The sequence below is a fragment of the Mesitornis unicolor genome, unplaced genomic scaffold (assembly GCF_000695765.1).
Source record: "Mesitornis unicolor isolate BGI_N332 unplaced genomic scaffold, ASM69576v1 scaffold24436, whole genome shotgun sequence".
Classification (NCBI taxonomy): domain Eukaryota; kingdom Metazoa; phylum Chordata; class Aves; order Mesitornithiformes; family Mesitornithidae; genus Mesitornis; species Mesitornis unicolor.
Window position 1 is genome coordinate 4,757 of NW_010193305.1, and position 15,294 is coordinate 20,050.

The 15,294-nt window shown below is 45.8% G+C and overlaps 1 protein-coding gene across 1 annotated transcript; it reads right to left on the reverse strand.

Annotated features, from left to right (window-relative positions):
• Positions 1 to 837: 837 nt before the first annotated feature.
• Positions 838 to 14,464, reverse strand: LOC104542944 (glypican-4-like; the record flags this gene model as incomplete). The annotated part of the gene is made up of 3 exons (XM_010187419.1): positions 14,323 to 14,464; positions 11,375 to 11,766; positions 838 to 1,003 (listed from the first exon to the last, which is right to left on the reverse strand). Coding segments are annotated over exons 1-3 (700 nt in total), but the record flags the coding sequence as incomplete, so codon positions are not given.
• Positions 14,465 to 15,294: the final 830 nt, after the last annotated feature.

Below are 15,294 nucleotides of genomic sequence, written 5' to 3' on the forward strand. Positions count from 1 at the left end.
TTTTTTTTTGGATGGGATACTTTACACATGCACTTCATCACACATTAACTGGAGTGAAGCAACTGCTCCCAAAGGATGCTCCTGCATAGATAAATCAAGCCTCCTGGAAAAGGAGCGCAAATGAAAACATTTAACAGTATCTATTGCCCATGCCCCCAAAACCTGATGCACTGCCAATTCTGCTGAGCCTTGACCCAAGGCAGACTTTAATATTTTGGTCTACATTTCATAGATCAAATAATACCCTTTACAAGTACAGAAGAAAAATAACAAAACAGGAGGAAGAGGATGGCAAAAGCACTCGCACAGTGTCACGTAAGGCCTATTGACATTTCAAAAGGATGGTGGCCAAGCGCCAAATGAGCTGTTTAAAAACAGATTCCGACACATGTCCCATTCACTTTTTTAATGTAAAATACAGGCCTACAGCTTTTCCCAAAGCTCACCGCGGCTGGCAGGGAGACTCCTAGTCTGCTGAGTGGGAAAACTAGCGTTTGGAAAGAAAAACTCTACGGTGACAAGGTATGAGAAATAGTATGGAAAAAACAGCTTGCACAGATGCTTGCTAGAGCAAGAAGAGACACTCCAACACACACGGCAGCTCCATCCTCTTAAAGCTTGTTGCAACCAGGGTCACTGTCACAACAAAAGTCTCATTTATTTAGAAATCAGTGTGAACTACAAAAGGCGCACACAGACATGCGGGAGGAAAAGATACCCATCAGAGACACCTAAAAAACCTGTTGTAGCTCAGCACAGTCACTCACAAAAGCCATTCACATGAGGGACACAGTATCGATATATACTTAGATGCAGTTTTAACCCATATTGCCTTACCCATAAAGGTATTCCACTCGGTGTCCAAGTCCCCTTGGTTGGCCAAGCAGCCTCTCATGACGTTAAAGCAGTAGTTGTAACAGGGCTTCACTGACACCAGACCTCGGCAGTACGGGCAGTACATCATTTTCAGCAGCGCCCGTGTACCCTGCGGCGTGGGGTTCACCTTTAGAAGAGAGGAAAGGAGAAGAAAATTAGCCCTCAGTCACTAAAGCAAAACAACACCACACATTTACCCCAGGGCGGGTGGGAACAGAGCTGTGCAGAAGAGATGCAGTGGGGTCAGCCACCGCCAGCCGGTCAGAGCTCCCTTACTGATGTAGTCCAGGGATCTGGGATGTGGATGAAGGGGTTTGGCTTGCCTCCTTGGGTGTACCTGTCACTCCAGGGGGCATGGACAGTTCCCATCTCTACAAGACATTGTCTGCACGGCAACACACCTTGTGCATTGTGGGACCGTTCTCTGGGCAGCAAGGGTAGGCACCCTGAGGGGAGGTGCAGAACTTGAGTGCAGTGAAGGCAGTAAAAAGCTACCAAGCCAAAAGGCATCATGCAAGGTTGCACCATCCAAGCCCCGCTGCAAACGCATGCTGAAGACGACAATGCGAGGATTTCTCCAGAAAAAGCAGCCAAGATAGGATGCCTGCTGCTATCCCTGCACCAAACTCTTTGGGAGCGTGTCGTCCTCTGCAGCTCCATTCTTCCCAGACAGTCGCCCAGCAGGGCAGAGACTGGCTCCTTTATCTTATGCTCAGCTCCTGCAACACAGCGTTTACGTGACAGATGCCCAGGTTCATTTATACCCAGCACCCATAGCGCAGTTCCCCACACCCGAAGGAGGTAGCAGGCTCCAGCCCTGCAGCTGAGGACAAGCCAGGAGGACCCTCAAAGCCAACATGCAGTCACTGTGCATGCAAGCAGAGCTATCTGCAGCAGGCACGACACCCCCTGAGCCCTCAACAGGGCTGTTTTCCAAAGTGACTCATGGTCATTCATGTTTGATTCACTCTCTGGCCCAGCTTCAAAACATTCATTGAAACCATTTCCACCCAGCCGGTCTGAGAAGCATTAGCTCCAGCACCACGTACTAGTGCTGACCACGTGGTGGGTCTGTCTAAAACACTAAACAGAGAAGTTCCCTCAAGAGCAAGTTTAAGTGTTAATTAGCCACACATAAAAATGGAAAATTAAGACATAATCAGAAATAATGCTGACAAAATAGAAGCGGTCTCTGGTGTCTTAAAAAGCACTTGAGACTTCTTGTAAGGAATTCATGGAGAGTGCTCTAAATATGTTATGATCCAAGACTGTGCTGAAGGAGGTGACACACACAGCCCTGAGGAAGAGAGAAGTCATTCAATACAAATGGTGGGAGATGTGGATGGCCTCCACATCTCATCTGCTGGAGGTCTGGAAACCAACTGCATGGCAGAGAGGATGACAGGACGAAATGGGGATGAACGTATGCAAGGAAGACCAGGTACTACACATAACGCTGAGGACCTTACTTGACTTACTGGTGCAATAGCTAGTTGACAGCGCGTGAAACTAGGAGGCAACCAGGAAACAAAAAACTCACTACATAATCAGGCTGGGTCTGCTAACAACATCAGCAGATTTTTTTAAACCCTCTTTTCTTATGAAAAGAAATGACAGATAAAAATCCGCTGTGTTTCTGACAACTCCAGAAAGACCATGGTTTCTCTCCAGTAAGCAAGAAAACTGGTTAGAAAGACAGAAGAACAATTATCTGCATCTGGTGGAGCTCAGCGCTGGATTTTGGCTGGCTAGCAGTATTCATTCAGACATCACTTTACCCCTCTTTTGTCTGCAAGGAGCCTGTTTGGCTGAGCAAAAGGAGATTCAATGTAGAAAGCTGTTTGCGGTGGTGAGGGAATGTGATTCAGAGCATATATACATATATATAAAAATATATATATTTTGAAGGCGCAGCAGGAGGAGGAGTCCCAGCAGAAAGCTCCTTATTGGGGCAGCCTGACTTTAAAGCAGAGCTAGTTCAAACACTGGGAAGAGCTCAAGCAACAGAAACCAACTAAATCAGATGATTTATAGTAGGAACACTGAAAACAGACAAATGTAAAGGTATCATCTGCCATCCAGATGGTGCAGTCCTTGCATAACAAAAAAGTTGGTGGGGAGGGAACTAAACATCTCATACTCAGAGACAGAGCTCTGAAGGATGCCCCAGTTTAGTTCAGTCCTTTCTCTGATAAAAATCTTTTCCCATGACACTTGGTGCTAGATGCCAGGACCTCCGTGCCTAGTCTTGAAGCATATCAGCACACCATGGCCATCCCAGCACTGCTGGTCCTCAAAGAAGCACTCTGCACCCTCCTCAGGAAGAAAATTAGGAAAAGGTCCATAACACCAGCCAGGTGCTAGAGCAGTTTGAAGTGAGGCAAGGAGCAGGAGACTTCCCAACACTATCGTGGAAAGCTGCAGCTTTATGAAAGGGAGTATATGGCAGCGTGTTGCAAAAAACCACCCACGCAGCAGTGACCCAGTAGGCACCTTCCCATCTTAGGTTCCCAGCTCACCCCGTGTGGCTGCAACCCTGCAGCATCTGCCCTGCTTTGATATTTCATAGGGATTGATCTTTATGAATCCCAGCAGATGCAAGGGAAACTGAAGCCGCTTTCCCGCGTTCCATGGTGGATGACGCGGGATGGTCACTTGGACTAGGTCCTTTGAACAAAGACCCAGGATGATTTTAGAAGCAAACAGCGTTTTCCTTCCTTCCCTATGTACGTTCGCAGCTTTGAGCCCTACACAGAGCCAAGCAAATGGGTGATGAAAAGACAAACCTCAGCCCTCCATGACTGCCAAACCGAGCCCTAACTGTGGGACATAACCCACAGGGAAGCTGCTAGTTTACCATATATTTGCAGGTGAAGAGGAAGACAAAGGGGAAATTAGTTAGCCCAGATCTAGCATTTCATGGCATCAGAAAGCAACAGGAAGGCACAAGCAGAGATCATCTCTACCAGAGAGTTTCAGGAAAGATTACGAGCAATTAAAACTCATTACAAGGGTGATAAATGCTTAACTGCTGCATATCGCTGCAATGTGAACCTCAATTCCTGGCAAGGAGCTCATACCCAGTCCAGAGCAATTCTGGAGCTGTCAGTGGGCTGTGCCATGTGTTGCACTGGCAATTCTTCACAGGCTTTTAACATTGGCTGTGTCACGCCAGGTGCAAGCTCTTAAAAGACCATTGTATGTAACAGTAAACCCAGATATGCTTTGTTCTGGGGTTGTGTTTATCTTGGAAAGCAACTCAAGTTCATTCAACCTCTACTCTAGAGTGACCCTCAAAAACCAAATAATCCCCTTTCTAACAAAGCAGAGTCCCAAAGAAAGCCTTATTTGCTGAAGAGGATTTACTCGAGTAGATTTGAGCCCAGGTAGTAGTACGCTGTAGTGCACGTACCCTGTAAAAGCTTACTATTATAAGTAAATGCACTCCAACCCCTTCCTTTTATCTTGTGAAATTTATTTCCTTTCTGTGGCATTCCATGCCACTGCAGCAATCCATCACCCTGCGGTTTCATCATGTAAATTACAATTTGTCCATGTCTATACGCTTTGTCAAACGTGAAGATTAAAAGCTGCTAACAGATGTGTTTTGGCACCAATCTTCACATTCATATCAAAGTTACTCCTCAAAAATATAGATGCGCACATGATCCACAAAAATTAAGTGAAAAGCAAACAGTTCTGCACTTTCTGGGCTTAATTCAAACATTTCGTATCATATTTGTTGAGGTACACGCCCCCAACTTACATTTACTGATGAAGATAACAATCATGTTCTTGTAAAAATGATGTGCTCTTGGTAAAATAAAATCTGGCTTTTGTTGGTACCTTGTCATACCCATCTCATTTCGGAGTCTCACATAAGGGAAACTGCCTCATGTCCTTAGCCTTTGCCAACTCACTGGCAATTGCATCTGTATGTAGAAACTTCACCACTGAAGCACACACCTATCGAGTGCCTTGTTAACAGCCTACCACAAAGCCACCAAAACTCAATAAAACCCAATCCATGCAAGCAGATAAAGTTCAGAAAAGCAACCAGTTGCTTTTTCCCTCCCTTCCCAAGGCAAGGAATAGCTGAGGAAGGATGACTGAGCTCCAACTGCGGACGGTCCGGTGGGGCACTCCCACCAGCTGCCAGACAGCCAGAGCCACATTTCATCATCTCACTCTACCCTCGAGTTAACATTAAGAAAGTTAATAACAACATTTAAAATCCTGTCAGCTTTAATAACTATTTATAATAACATTGATAACTCAGGCTTTCTTATTTTCCAAGCTTGCACAACAACAGCGTTGCCACGCCAGCAGCACGGCCACTAGAAGTCATAAAACAACAATTTGAAAATAAATGTGGTGAAATGACTTTTGATTTATACTGCATTTTCTTTGCAAAAATCTGAATTAGGACAATGCTGGATAAAGAAAACTGAAGAAGTAACTTCTCAGTGATGTGGGAAGATGATTTCATGACTTCAAAAACTAACGTCAAAGCTGACTGAAGGACCGTGGGATGCTCCAGGTGAGCAGCCAACTTAGACAAGTGAAGTGTTGTCAATTTGTGGGACCAACAGAGTCTTACTCACGTAACTTTTCCTTTTCTCAGTGTTGCTCAAGAGCATCGTCTTGGCACATGCTGGTCCAGACGTTCTGCTCCCTGTGAAGCAGATCACTCGGGTGGCTCTTGGTTTGTCTCCCCACCCAATATTCCAATGAAAGTGTTTTGGAATTAACTACGCATTTAACCAATTTTGCTGGCCCAGTGCTAGCACATGAATAATTTAGAAAGCATCTGGTTCGACCACAGATTTGGGCCTCTGAGGTCTTGCACAAGGGAGCACATTTAGGAGCAATACTTGGGAACTGCACGGCTGTGCGCCTCGTCCGTATTCGCTACCCATGGCAACGTCTGCTGCAGCTTTATCTTGTGCAAGAAAAAGTTCAAGAGTACATTTTACGTTCGATGCCTTACTTGGAGCTTGCTTTCCACCCTGCCCCAGATGTGACACTGCCAGAGAGGAACAGCAGAGCTCCTGTGAGTCACAGCGCCGGTCACTCAGCCTGCTCGGTCTTAGCAGGAAGGTGTCAGAAGGGGAGTGCCGTGCACTTGTCTTGGCACCCTCCATCCACGTGAGGCAGAGGGGACCTCAGGGTGCCAAGCGGCCACCTCTTTCATGGAACACTGACAGAGCAATGCCAGGGTCAGCATGTCCCGCTCTTGGAGTCCTCAACACTTGATCTCTGAGCATCTGCCCCTCCCCAGTCCAGAGACACAGCAGATAATTGCGAGCGCTCTGTTTGCTTTAATGAGCAGAACAGTGAGAACAATTCATCTTGGCAACTACACCCAAAAACTTCCTTAGTTATCCCTCACATTGTTTTCACAATTAGCAGCAGAACCACAGTGTGGAGGGAGGCAAAGAAAGAAAAATATAAATCCAGTGGATTGAAACGCTCCTGCATGATGCCGTTGGCTCCAAAGCCACAGCCGCATCCATGTGCACTCTCAGCCCTTTAAATCCGTGATGATAGCCGCTTGAGCATGCTTTGAAGGCTGTGCCTAATGCAGACCCTCAGATGGCTGGAGCTGAGGCAGATGCAGCCACATTCTTGGCAGGTCTTCTCAGGGTCATCTTTGATGTGGAGGAGTGGTTGGTATTGTTTTCTGCATTGATGTTTGCCCTTGGCACGTGGAAGGCAATGTCCTTGTGCATGGCAGCCCCTCGGCCTGGCCCCACGGCTTGCAACTTGCTGCCTGGACAGCACTGCTCCTTGAGAGGCTCCTCAGCAACACTAAAACGGCTCCTTGGCTCTTCTGGCTGGTTTTGGGTTGTCCATGAAGCAGCAGCATCTGCCCCCGGTCTCTTCTCAACGCACGCAAACAACACTTCATTTCTGTCGTTTCCCCAGAAGGGTTTGCTGTTACCTGAAGGTTGCTCAGCTTTTTTGGATACAGGAACATTAACTTCTTCCTAAAGAAGGATTTAAGTCACATTCTCCTTAAGTCAAACCAAGGGCAAAGATCACATGAAGGGAGATCAGACCTTTGGTCTCTGATTAAATTTTTAGATACTCAAATGGTAGTAACGAGGGGTGCAACAGTCACTGAAATGGAAACTCAGTGCCCCAATATTTTTGATAATACAGGCCTTAATTCTTATTAATTCACCATTATATTATTTTATCACTGCTTCTCCTAAGCTAATGTCTGGTCCATATTCAGCATCCATGCCGAAAAGGGCAGGAGTCACGGCTTAGGAGATGCACCAGGCTCTCGTTCCAGCTTTAGAGCAGCTGTGGGAAGGGAATCACCTGTCCCCTCCGCAATTTTCTTCCATAAACAGTTTGAAGAAAATGCCCTCCTTGGTTGCTATCATCACACTTCCTTAGGGAAGAAATGCCAATACCAAGTTAGCTGAGCCTCCTCCACCCACCATGAACATCTCCAGCTGCTTCCTCTCGGCTGTTAATGTCTCTTGAGGACAGCAGATGAGGAGGTAGATATTTCCCTCATATGGAACTGTGTATTATTTCATATGGCTCAGATCTGTGCTTCCAAATTAAACACCATTTCTTGCATACAACTTTGAAGCTGCTGCCTTTCCCAGGGTTGCCAAGGACAGGCTGAAAGGCCTAGCTGCTTTGGTGGCAACTGTACCTCGTGTGGCTTTCAGCACACAAATGCTTGTTGGGAGCTATGGAGGCTCCCCAGTAGTTTCTCAAATGATCAGACACAAGAGCAAGAGGGAAAAGTGGAAAAATAACCCCAAAACAACAGTTCATCAGCATAAATCTCCTAGTGGGCTGCAGAAAATTCTCACCACAACTGCAGGAGGTCCCATCTGCACATCCCTGTCTGCAGTTCTGCAGAGAGACAGTGATGCAAACACAGGGATTTGGTGTTGCCTGGCTATCCACTTCATCTTTCATGCACCTCCATCTGCTGCTGACCTCCACAGCCAGACCTCCCCTCCGAAAACTTGGGTCAAGCAGGCTCCTCCTGACCCCACAAAATAGTTAGAGGCCCAAGTCCTTGACTTCACCTTCTTCTCCCCCCACAATGGGGGCCTCCAGCCCATACCTGTAGTTGACTTCAATAAGCCCCTGGGTGCTTTGCCCTCAAATGCATGATGACCCTGGACCGGACTTGCAGGTTTAATCGTATGTAACTAATTAAGGGAACATCTCTGCAGCTTGAGAACTGCCCAGTTGTAGGTTCTCACCCTTTTTTGGTCACTCTGGCCTCTGGCTTGTATTTGCTTCTTTCTTCCAACACTAGCTGGGGCAGGAAATGTCACTGCTGGCAGCAATTTAACCTGACTGATTTTAGTGCTTGTCGAGGTCTAAGTAGCAAGCAAGCGATTAGGGGATGGGCAGATTTCCGTCTCCCGAAGGTGAGGGCAGGAAGGTCAGAGAGAAAGCATCAGGCGTCAGCAGGCGACCGAGGGAAGCCCTGGAGGCCCCCAGCCCTCACAGCCCATCTCAGACACAGGACAGAAACGGCACCCTGGGCTTTCTGCTCAGATCTGCTGCTCAGGATGGACCTGCAGAATTTTGTACTTTCTGGATCCAAAGGAGGAAACTCGATGCTCAAGTCTTCACTCCTCAAAATCGCGGTTTTCAGATACAGTTTGTAAAACGTCTGTGCTTTCTCTCAAAACCATACGCTTTCTCTCTGTTGTGTGTTTAGGCAGCAGCACACGGCTTCTGATCCATCCAATGCCAAGTTAAAAGATATTTTCTAGCATTCTGGCTCAAAAATCAAGCATACTTGCAGCTTTTCAGTATTCTCTCTTCTCCTCCCCCTTTACTCCCAAAGTCAGGGAAGAACAATACTTTTCTAAATGCATCTCCCCAGTGAAGATGTAAAAGTATACAGGATCATTAAAAAGCCATCAAGGCCGTTCTACAGTAAAGTGCTCTTTCCTCTCCTGAGAGCACCCCAGGAAAGTAAAAAGCACCTGGGCCTTGCAGTTGTTTGTATTTCTCCTCATGAAGATTTTCAAATTAAGCATTTTTAATGAATTAAAAATAATCTGCATTGCTTTGGACTTTTTTTTCATAAATAAGAACAGAAGATTTATCCCTCGAGTTAATCCATGGTATAAGCAGTCATCTCAGTACAACTCCTGAGTAAAAATAATAAGGAAGCAAAGTCAATAGAGTCATTATATAGAGCTCAGCAAAGCCAGGCTAATGTACATGTTATGTGGGAAGCCCCAAAACACAACCGCAAAGCAGCAGGCCCAAAGCAGCAGTTTTTAAACTCATGAATAGAATTTCCCATTTGTGTCTTGCAGAGGCACGATGTTAAGATTTCCACTGAATAAGATTAAAATACTACAGAAAAGATTACTATTATTTAGCTGCAACTAAAGCTTAGGTATTCAGCAGCAGGGACTTTTGCTACCACTTTGAAAAGTCAATTTGTTGCAGGATTTCCAGCGCAACTTGTGAATGTGAAGTGGAAAGAGCAGTAACTGTGATCACCCACAGCACGTGAGCTATTTTTGCAGCTGAGTGGGTAACCCTCCACACTCCAGCAATTAATTCTAGAGTTGAAGGCAACTCTACACTCTAGGATCTTCAAAAGCGAATGAGAAATCACGACGCCACCTCGGGTTCATGACTTTGATTCATAACAGATGCGGGGACCGTGGCCCTCGTGGTCCCGTGTCAAGTCTGGAGACGTTTTGATGAATTCTGAGCAGATGGAGCATAAACACGATCCCTCAACCATGCACATTTACTGACTATCAAGTGATTGCACATTCCCAAAAACCATACTAGGACTTAGCAGACAGACCTCCCACCCAAATACTTCAGCTGCACTCTCCAGCTATGAAAACTCTTTTTCCCTTTCTTTCTGATCACAGTATCTACCACAATGCCACACAGACAGAAACAAGAAATCCCAGCAAGGAGGTCAGCAGGCTCAGCTAGAGACCTGACACGGAGCCGCAACGCTTGGCCTCATCCAGCACCGACCTTTCCTCCCACGTCTCCTTCCCACCACAGGATGGCATCCCCAAGGCTGGGGTCTCCTTCATGGTCTCTTAAGAGGGACCCACACACGTCACCCACGGAGCTTCACAACACCCATCCTCAACCAGCAGCACACGGACAAGTCTAACGTGAGAGTTATCACTATTAAATGGGGACTCAAGGTGTCCAAGGACCCAAAACTGCCACCGCTAACTTACAACTCGCTCCTGGAGCCTGGATGTATTAGCGTGGCATCTCTTTCCTTGCTAATACTCTCTGCACTACCACACACACACACAGGCTTATCACAGGCTGTCTTATTCGTTTCTCTTCCAGAAAAATTAACATGGAGCAAATTATTCTTTTCCCAGAGAGGCAGTGTTTTAATATTATCCCTGTAAGTCAAAGCAATCCGAATATCACTTAAGGATGCTGCTTGTGCTGCCTCCAAAATTGCTTTCTGCTTCTAAGAGTACCTGAACAGCTATTCTTTGCTGGTTTTTTTGTTGTTGTTGTTGGGTTTTTTTGTGTTTTGTTTTGTTTTGGGGTTTTTTGTTTGTTTTTTTTTTTTAATTTCCCCTTTGCTGTCACTTAGGGTGATTCAAACTACCACCTGCCCTTTCAGCCTGGTGTTTTATTACTCTGTAACCAGGCAGAGAGAAAGTAAACCTCTCTGCCCAATTAAATGATTATACTAAATCTTCTATAGCCCACAGGAAATGAGCTGAATTTGCTAAAAGAAAATCACTAATATTTGTTATCTTACACAATCACTTTAAGGGGATTATCAAACACACCTGTACCTTATACCATACAATCCATACTAAATTAAAGACAAATTTCACATAAAGTTGCCCCAGTTAAACCACTCCAAAGTGGTTTATAAGAGGGAGATACATTTAAGTGACCAACACATCACATCTGTTTGACCCCACCAAAAAAGTGACTTTACCATAAAAGCTTGAGGTCTAACTCCTGCTGTGTGTGTGGCACCAAATACAGCTGGATCCTGCCCTGTGCATATGGCTTCAGCTTACTGTTATCATAAAAGTACTGTTTGCTCATGCTAACAGCCTCTCCCCGTGCCTGTGAGCAAGGAACAAATCATCAGCTGCTTCATAATAGAGGCCCGTAGCATCCATGACTCACTATAATTTGAGGGCAATATTAAGAAGAGGATGCAGCCATTACACTAGCAAACATAGTTATTTCCACTGCAGAAGGTACTTAATTTCCTGCTTGTTGCTGTTACTTAAGACACGAGGACAGCATCAGCCCAGGGAACATCCCTGCTGCTGCTGGGCTGCAGCACTGGATGATGGTGTCCCCAGAATGTGACCCTACCACGCAACAGCACCACCAACATAGGTGGACCTCGGTCCCACCTGCACTGAACTACCAGCAACACTTCAAGGTACCTAGTCAGGACAACAGGAAAGGACACTACCCGTCATGGGTCCATGGGACATGGAAATAATCATGAGAGGGAGCTCACCGCAGACACTTTGCTCACGACATCCCTTGCGACGGCGAGGCCCTGAGCGAAGGTGCGGGCGGCCACAAATGCACGCGTCACTTGTAGCTTGAGCTTCCGTGGCACGTCCCCGAAGGGCTTCAGCTGCTCGGTGTACTTGCTGACACACTCGAGGTACTCGTCCGTGAAGTGGTACTGAGGGTTGACCAGCCGGAACATGCGCTCCAGCAAACGTGCCCAGAACTCGTTGAGCATCTCCTCCAGGTTGACGTTGCCGCCCACGTAGTACCGCTTCAGCTCCACAAAGAGGTCCTTGAACAGCTCTGAGTTCTGCATGTACAAACGGCCATATGTCCGCACAAACATGTCGTTCAGTGACTTCTCAGCATTTTTGAGAAGTTCTTTGAAGAACTCTAGAAAAGAGGAAGAGAAGATAAGGTAAACGCTGACACTGGGTTGTGTGCTTGCACACTTCTACAGTCACTGACATTGCTGAACTGAAAAATTCAGTACAATGAGACCATCACCCAGATGAAATGGAAGGTCAAAGGACTCCCCAAAATATTCAAACAACTTCTGTATCTCAAAATTTCTGATTAAACTCCATAAGCCAACTCCCCGAACCTCTCTCCACATCAGAGGACATGCAGGAGTGAAATCTCTTTCGATGCAAATGTGAGTGCCATGACAAAAGCCAGCAAAATGAAAAAAAATAAAAAAGGCCAGTATCTTATGTTACCATTCAGCCGTCTGAAATAATTGCAAAGTACAAGACCATCAGAAAACAAAAAGAAAGAAAGGTGGGTTTGCTGTTAAACAGGCATTTTGCACAAACAGGTGGGTCTTTTCAGTTCTTGTCAATTTATTTTCTGAAATTATCATAAACCAGACTCAAAAATGAAAGAAATTTCATACCTTTTAAAAACAAACACAAAAATCTACCTGCAGGTTCTTTCTCCCATCTTGCAAGTTTGTCAGCTCACAGGGCAGGGCCTGTCTCTAATTACCTAATTGGTCCTGATTGCAGATGGGGCTTCAGATGTTTGTGTACAACTTCCCCCCACGCCGCCACCACCACCACCACCACCACCACCATCACTGAGCCAGAATTTGCTCAAAATCCAAGAGCTAAACACTTGGGACAAGAACAACAAGAGATATTTCAGATGACAAAGGACAGACAGGGGCCCTTGGGTTTCATCACCTTCTAAAAGCAAATCCCCAATCAGTTCACCCTCTGAGAGCACTGGACAGCCCGGGGCCAGGGAGCGGCCAGCACAGCAGTTTGGCAGTGCCACATAGGCCTCCAATGCCGATAATGAGTTGAACTGACGATATCTGGCACATCAGATGCATTTGCCAGGTCAGTTTAAAGAACATCCTTCCAAGCCACTGCCACCACAGCCTTGGCATGGTGTCTGCCCTACTGCAAAGCCTTTGCCTTGGAGATTTGGTGTAGAGAATTTAAATTAAAATAAAAAAATAGAGGAGGGGTCAACTAAGCCAACTGCATTTGAGTCATTTTGGAACAAAACTCCACACGATGTGGCCTTGGGAAGGAGCTGAGGAGAGCAGCTCAGGCACCACCAGAACCAGTCATCACATGCTGGCAGTGCTCGTGCTGGGCTGCTGCCTGCGTGCTCCAGCCCCAGGGGGTACGGCAGCACCCCAGGGTGTGGGCACAGCCTCTCCATCACCATACGTGGTCCAGGCGAGGAAGCGTATTATTTTATGCATGCCACCGGCAACTGAGGATTCCGACCTCTGCTTTTCTGTTACTCATAGTCAATAAATATTTTTTAATAAAACATGCCTCTGTGGGGTTTTTTTAATCCTCAAAGGAGTAATGTTTAGAGCCAGAAGATGTTAGAAGGAGGAGGAGGGGAATATTTTGGCCCAGTGTGAATTTAAACCTTGTTAAAATGTATTAAAAGTATGCTGAAGTTCAGATTTTGGTCTTCAAAGTGCTCCAGTACAAACAAAGCCTAACACAGAAAACATTTTCTGGAAAAACTGAAACATTCTTCGAGTTCCTGACGAACAAAGTCATGGGGCTCAGGGCCTGACATGGCTGTATATAATGCAGACTCTTAAGAGCGCAAGAGAAATGATCCAGGGAAGAGATTGATTTCAAACACCCGACACGTCCTCTGTCCAATATCAGCAGGAGCCTCCACTTTCGTTCCCATGACTGGCATTTCCTCTCCAGGAAGACTTTTTTTCTGTCGAGTTTATACTATAGAGATTAGCTTGGTGTATATTAATTTCTAATTCACTTAATCATTTTGAAGGCTCACTTCCTTCCTTTGCTCAGACATTGTAGTATCACCAAATAAGCTGTTGATTTAAATATTTTTGTGCCAGGCACAAGAGCTGGCAGATGCATCAGCATAGTCTTAAAAAATTATTAGATTTTTAAATTATAGTGATGGGAAATCTATTAAACACTTCCAACCACCAGTCTAAAAGAACCCAAAGCAATGTTTTAAGCCATGAAAGTTCTCTCTAATAATATATCCGTATTCCCATAACCCATTTATTCTCCTGTCCCAACTCATTTTACTGGTTACACTCCAAAGTGGAAGTTGAATAAACCATATCCAGAGTTTAGAGCACTTCATCTCTAAGCAATTTTTCATGTGGGCTAGAACCAGGTATGTTCATTAATTATCCTGGGAAAAAAACCCACAGTCTAATTAGCAGCAAATACCTGTGCACCTGCAATCTTCCAGCCAGCAGCCTTTCCTTGCCCAAAAGGAAGGAAAATAAAAGAAATGAAAACTTCCCACCACAGCCAGTTACTTCTAAAACCCCAACACAGCACTGCCGAAGGAGGTACCACGCTGGTACTGCTGGTTCTCAAGTGCCACTTCCAAATAAGAAGGGGAGGAGGACAGAGGAGCCCAGAGACAGCACCCACCCTCCTGCCCCACAAAACTTCCCCATCACCACATCCCACCACACCAGACGGGATGCTCTGGCGACTGGCACCAGAAGCTTGGCACTTGGGTAGCCTTTCTGGTACCTCGAGGCTCCTGAGGTGAGGATGAGTTTGGGAAGGCGAAGAGGAGGGATGCCGAGCAGGGCACTAAAGGCAAGGGGCAACTCCATGTCAGCAAGCGGGGATGGACCCAGCAGTGGACATGCGCAGCAACATCTTCCTCCATGCAATGCACAGCACTCTTAACTTGGTCAGCAGCAGGGAGTGAATTATATTTGTGCTTTACTCTAGCTGTTGTCATACTGTAAGTCTGCATCCTCAGCTTCTGTCACCCCTTCAAGAAATCAGCTTGGGCACAGCAAGGAACAGGAAGCTTTTCTCTGTGCAAACCATGGGCAGAGGTGTCTGCAATGAAGAGAAAAAAGCCCAAAAGTCCTTTTTATGACTTAAATGCTAATCTGACTAGCAACTCCCTATATCTAATTAGATATTAACTCTCCCCTTCACAGAAACAAGCTGATTAGTAAACACTAATGTAACCCAGCATTAACCTTGCCACCACAAGAAGAAAAATGGCAGGTTCCTCTCTAAAGTCTTGACTGTTTGCTGGGTAAAATAAATGACCACCTTTCATTTGTATTAGAAGTTGACTTGTTCTCAAACAAAGCAAACACACAAAGGCCTCAGTTGCTTATTTTACAACACTGTAAAAGCACGTTTTACAGCTGTGTTGCGAGCAATCTGTACTCATTAAATTACCACTCTGACAGGCTCTCTGTGAAAAGCTGTCAAATGCAAACATTTTTCACAGACGACAAATCATACTTTGCTGGTGCTCTCCGAGATGCTGCTCTCTGGAGGGATGGCAGGCTCTCTTTTCCCTACCAGTTATCTTGTTTAAACTCCCAGAACTGGCCCCTCTGTCGACAAACAAGCAAAAGAACATACAACACACGCTGACCTGCACAAGCAGCACGTGCCTTCAAGGTCTCCCTGCTTC